This window comes from Spermophilus citellus (assembly GCF_964194105.1).
Source record: "Spermophilus citellus genome assembly, chromosome: 2".
In the NCBI taxonomy this organism is placed as follows: domain Eukaryota; kingdom Metazoa; phylum Chordata; class Mammalia; order Rodentia; family Sciuridae; genus Spermophilus; species Spermophilus citellus.
In genome coordinates, this window is record NC_138183.1 from 74427546 (window position 1) to 74433545 (window position 6000).

Below are 6000 nucleotides of genomic sequence, written 5' to 3' on the forward strand. Positions count from 1 at the left end.
CATGCTGAATTATTATTTTAATGTAGTTTTGCTTTTTACTGCCAGTATGACATCGGGACTGTTTCTTTGCATCTGTATCATTAAATAACAAAAGATCTTGGCTTGTCTTTCTCTGTTTTTTCATATCTGTGTTTATGCATGTGTGTAATCTTTGGTAAGTTTTGGTAGGAGGGTTGTTTTAGCTTTGTAGAAATAGAGAGGTTTTTGTTTTCCTCCATATTTTGGAGCTCTTTGCCTAGTAAAGAAGTTCATCCCTTTACTATGAAACTCTCTGAACTTACATTATCTAATACAGTAGCCTCTAGCCATATCTGTATTTTAAACACTTGAGACTTAGGAACTAAATTTTAAAATTTTATCTTTAATCTAATTTTAATTAATTTAAATTTACATTTAAAAGCAAATACTCATTTTAGTTTTTAAAAACTTGTAAATTGTGTTTGGAACAACCTGGGTATATAAGTCTATTGTTTGTATATTATATGCCATCAAAATATTCAGAAGTATTTTGGATAAAACTTTAGGAAGAGATTGAAATGTACTTTAATTTTAAAGAAACATTCTGATAAATAATAAAGTTATTTATTAAATAACAATTTAATAAAAATTAAATAATTTTAAAGGAAAGGGAATAAAAATTAATTTTTATTTTTAATCTAATTTTTCTTTTGTTGAAATTATAATCTTTTATATACATTGTCATAAAATAGTATTGAAATTAAATTCACCTGTGCTTTTTTAACACTTCATCTTCTTAGCAGAAAATTTTACATTGCATATCTGTTTACCAGACATTATATTTCTACTAGTTACCATTGTTTTGAACTGTGTGCAATCCTAAAGGGTTAATAACTCTCAGTTTCTTTTGGAGTTATTGGTTCATTTGGTTTTCCTCTCTTCACAATAAACTTTGATCATGTATGTTTTTCTCAAAGACCATTTATTTCAAATTCTTTCAGATGTCTTAATATAGTGCCTCACAAATTTTATCTATATTTATTTATTTATGGATTTTGCAGTGAATAACTTTTGAGATGTATTGATAAATTCTGCTTTTGTCATTTTTTTGATTAATTACATATCTGCTTTGATGTTTGTTGATTTCTCCTTTTTAAATACCTATATGTTCTAATATGTTTTAAATCAAATTAATTTTTAATAATTGTATGAATTATAGTTCCATTTTCTTTTCTGACCAGATTTTCATTTTTAAAAAGGGTATCTCAATAAAGTGAGAAGTCAATATTTTAGTTTCTTTTCATTTCCACAAATTATCTTTCCTTATACATATTGACTTGCTTCTAATTAATTGTATACATTTTATCTACTAGTTTTTCTGAATATTTCCTGTTCAATGAAACATTTTTTTTCTCACAATATTCCAGTTAAAGATAAAATGGGAGGTGGCTGGGGATGTACTTCAGTGGTAGAGCACTTGCCTACCATGTCTGAAACCACAAGTTAAATCCCCAGCACTACAGAAAAACAAAAACAAGAACAATCAAATCAATAAAACCCAGAGTCTTTTCTGCATAGGAATCTCAGTTCTTATCCTTTCTTGCTTTATAATTTATTTTTATGGAGAAAATAATTATACTTTAAAAAGGAATAACAATGGATTTAATGTATCATTTATGTTTCAGGTACATGCTAACTCCTGGCCCTGATGGTCTACTTAATCCTGTGAAGTACATTCTAGTTTTATCCCCAGTGTGCAGATGGGGAAACCAGATCAAGAAGTAGTACAAGATCCATGCACAGTTGCCTGGCTGTTGCCCTTGGGCTTCAGACCTCACAAGTCTAAATGAAGAGTTCACTTTCTTATCTACCTCAGGAGACGTGTCTTTCCTATTTACTTCTTACACGTCGTTTTAGTCTGCTTTTTCACTGTTGTGACTAAAGCATCTGACCAGAACAACTGTAAGCAGGAAAAGTTTGAGGGCTCACAGTTTTAGAGGTCTTAGTCCATAGAAGGCCGACTCCATTCCTCAGGGCTCAAGGTGAGGTTGAACCTTGTGGCGGGAGAGGGTGGCAGAGGGAAGGAGCTCACAACAGGAAGTAGAGAGAGACTCCAGTTCCAGATACAAAATACATACCCCATTAGCAACGCCCCCCCAATTAACCACTTCCTCCAGCCACACCCCCACCTGCCTCTAGTTACCACTTAGTTAACCCCATCAGGGATTAATGCACTGATTGGGTGAAGACTCTCACAATCCAATCGTTTCTCCTCTGAACCTCTTGCATTGTCTCACCTGTGAGCTTTTGGAGAACATCTCACATCCAAAGCAGAACACACATGAAACTAGGAAAATGCAGCAGAACTCTTTTCAGAAGATGTTTTGCATTCAAATATCATCACAGGTCGGGGGCTAGGGTTATGGCTCAGCAGTAGAGTGCTTACCTCGCACGTTCAAGGCCCTGGGTTTGATCCTCAGCACCACATATAAATAAATAAAATAAAGTTATTGTGTCCAGCTACAAAAAATAATTTTAAAAAAATAGGTCAAGTGAAGATTCAATTGTCAGGCAATTATTTTGTGCAGTTAAATTCAGTGTTAATACTCTGCCCCACAATGTCAGTACTTCTGCGCAATGAGCTGGGATTTCCTATTGCAGCTTCACAAAAGTCATTTACGCATCTGGAATAAGGCACATTTTCTATAACAGTTGTTTTGTTTAATCATTTTCAGGAGTGGGGAAGAAACATGCCAATAAGCCATTTTTAATATGCTGTTTCTTCAAGTTAGAATTTTTGAAATCTCATGTATGTCTTATATTGTGACAGAACAGGAGAAATTTCACACAGTTTCCATCTATAGCTGACCCAAGACAAACCCTTCTCTTTTTTTGCCTCTCAACTCTGTCCAATTCAGTATCAAATACCTCTTAAAATTAACTCAGTGACAGTGTGGTCTCCTTTAAAAAGATTTATATATTTAATGACAACGAATGACTGTGATTTATAAATATGTAATCTTTTTTCTTTCTTTCTTTTAAAGATAGTGTTTTTAGAAGAAGCATCTCAACAAGAAAAACTGGCCAAAGAATGGTGCTTCAAGCCGTGTGAAGTAAGAGAGCTGAGCCACCAGTGAGTCACCACCGACTTCTCCCTTTCACCGGGTGCCATGGACTAGGCCGAAATGATGGGAAACCTGCCTTGAGAGAGAGGCTTTTAAAATTAATTAATTAGTCATATAATAGGGGAGATGGAAAGGAGGAGTTACACGGAGAATAGGAAGATGGAGGACCAGGAACTTTGAGAACCAGAAGTTGCCATTTTCCATCTATTTCTTCTGGGAATATTTGTTGTAGCACTATCTTCCAGGTCTCTGTGGGGGTTTACAGCCTCATGTAAAGAGATACTTAAGCATGACAATAGCAGATTGTCAGGTCTCCTGTCAAGGAAGTAAATGGGGGAAGGAGGGAAATGACAGATAAACTATTGGGGAGTAGAGTTTGAGATGCAGTCACTCTGACAGCATGGTTAGAGAAGACCAATGCCCAGAAGTGCATTTGAGCTGCAATTTAGGTGATTTTTAATATTTGTATAAGCTGTGTTTCCTGTGGTGGGTCCACTGTCTTCACAGCCTGGTTGATTTGTTTTATAGAAATGGGAATACTTATTTTAAGCTCAAAAATTGTATCTTGTTTCAGACCAATTGTGTTTCCAAGGTCAATAAGAATGGTAGCACTTTCATTGTGAAGATACTTTCAACGCTTAGAAATTGACTTCAGGCTAATGTAGCAAGAAGAAAGTAGAGTGAATCTTCATGCTACAGCTTTGCAGCTGTCATTTCAGCTATTAAGCTCATCTCTGTTGCAAGGCCAGAGACTGGGCGACTGTTCATACAGTTTCGTTGCCTTTGCAGTTGTGTTCACATCTCCTCCCTCCTCCCCTTTCCTTCTACTTCTTGGTAACCTGAAAGTATGTGAGGAATAAGCAGGGACATTAATACAGCAACTTCTGCTCTTACTGATTCTTCTGCTTGCTGGATTTTCTTAAGCATCTATTTTGAGAAACAAAGGCTGTCTGCCTTTGTGACAGGGGTTTGTGGAAGGCTAGGAAATGGACAAAGTGGAGGTGTGGGGGAGACAAGAGGATGGGGTGGTGGGGTCTACCTACCTGTGGATCTTCAAATGCTTTTGTCCCTCTTTATGAGATTGCTTTGGAGTTAAATTCATTAAAAATTCAGATTCTGAGGACCCTATAGGCATTACACACAGAGAAGTGGTAAGGCAAGACATAATTTAAATTTCAATGGGAGACTGAAATATTTGAAGAAAAATTATATTTAAAATGCAAAATAACTCATTATCATACACACAAGTTACATATGGTAGAATTGCTCCAAGTCATTAAAATATCATAGAAAATAATGTCTCTGGTATTCTTTTTTAATAGCTTGGTCCTAATAGTGTATCTACAGGTATATCTTGGTACAATGTGGATTTTTATAAAAAGAAAATCACAACTGAAATTGTAAGCCTAAGCAGCACTGTGTAAGAGTGGGTCAAACTGTGGTCATAAACCCTATATAGGAAAGTTCACAGGGCTGGAATTAGGGTGAGGGGTGTGAAGTGTTTACCTTCATCACAAAATTGAAAGATCATGGGGAGAGCAAACACTTTAGTAATCAAGATAAATAATACTTTAATGCAATCTTTTTTTAAAAAAAATGAAAATTCATGATGAACAAAATTACAAAATTTCATTTACAAAATAAAGACAAGGTGTTTTTTGATAGCTTGTAACCTTGAGTTTTCTTGCACAATGGAACTGTTCTTTTAGACAGTCCACAGTTTCCAAACTTGCATTACATCCCCACATCCCTGGCAGGGCAAGTGAATGAGGGTGTTAATGGTATGCAAAGAAATTGGGTAAAGCAGGCCTGTAGCTACAGTACTGTGGTTTGATTGTAGATCTTCTGTTATTGTTTTCCATTTGGTTAAAAGATGGGTGGAGGGCTGGGATTGTGGCTCAGTGATAGAGTGCTCGCCTAACACATGTGGGTCACTGGGTTCGATCCTCAGCACCATATAATAAATAAATAGATAGATAGATAGATAGAAAAGTAAATAAATAAAAGATGGGGGATGTTCTTATAAGTGTACATATGGGTGTGTATTATTCTTTTTCCTTGGGTTATAAGATATCTTAGCCAACACTATAGGTTTGGAATATGAAGCTGATGGTTTTTATTTTGGTGAAATTGATATGCTTTCTTAAGGGAATTATTGTAGTAATTAAGTAGAAAGAGAAAAGCTGAAGAGCAGAGGGAGGAAGGACAGCCATTTCCCCTCCTACTGTTGCCTTCAACCTCCTCTCTGCTTTGCTTGTAACTTGGCTTGGTGCTATCATTCAGCTGTCAGTGATGTCATAAGTGCAGAACTGAGTTCCAGTCCTGGCTGGGCCACCCTTTTACAAGTCTGTAAATAAGCTTGCCATTCCCAGCTTCCTTTGTTCTGTCAAATGAGTGGGCAGGCTTGATGACTCATATCTCACAGGCACCTCTCTCACATTTCACACAGGCACGTCGATATCTGTAATAAAGCCCATACTTCAACCTTGACTATGCCAATCTTTGTATTAAGGAGCATTTCACAGGGCTTCCTATTTTCTTAAAAGGCTTGTAACTTTTCTGGGTGAAAGTCATACTTTAGATACAATAAGTTCCTGCTCTTCTGTTGGTTCTGAAGATTGTTATGCCTTGAATTATTCCCTCACTCTTGCATCTCTGCTGTTCATGAACATGGTTTCTGCATTTTCCCCCATCCTGCCCTTCACTACCAAACATCGGTAAAAGGGCTCTCCATCCGTTTCATACATTCTCTAACACTAATGCTGTCTTCAGCATCTAGGACAGTAACTAAAACGTGTTAGAGAATCAGTGGGTGAGTACTTTTTAAAAGAAGGACTCTATTCCTCTGAAATTTGGTATCTCCCCCAATCATTGGATGGGGAGTGGTCTCAGGATCTTTCTTGAAGCTACATATCTT

General features: G+C 36.2%; 1 protein-coding gene across 1 annotated transcript in view; it reads left to right on the forward strand.

Annotated features, from left to right (window-relative positions):
* GDA (guanine deaminase) overlaps positions 1-6000 on the forward strand; it is a gene marked incomplete at its 5' end in the record, with an annotated part of 105919 nt that overhangs the window by 49319 nt on the left and 50600 nt on the right. Inside the window, one exon of the mRNA XM_081281696.1 lies at positions 3007-3091. Coding sequence (XP_081137822.1) covers positions 3007-3091 — 85 coding nt within the window. The remainder of the gene's footprint in view (positions 1-3006; positions 3092-6000) is intronic.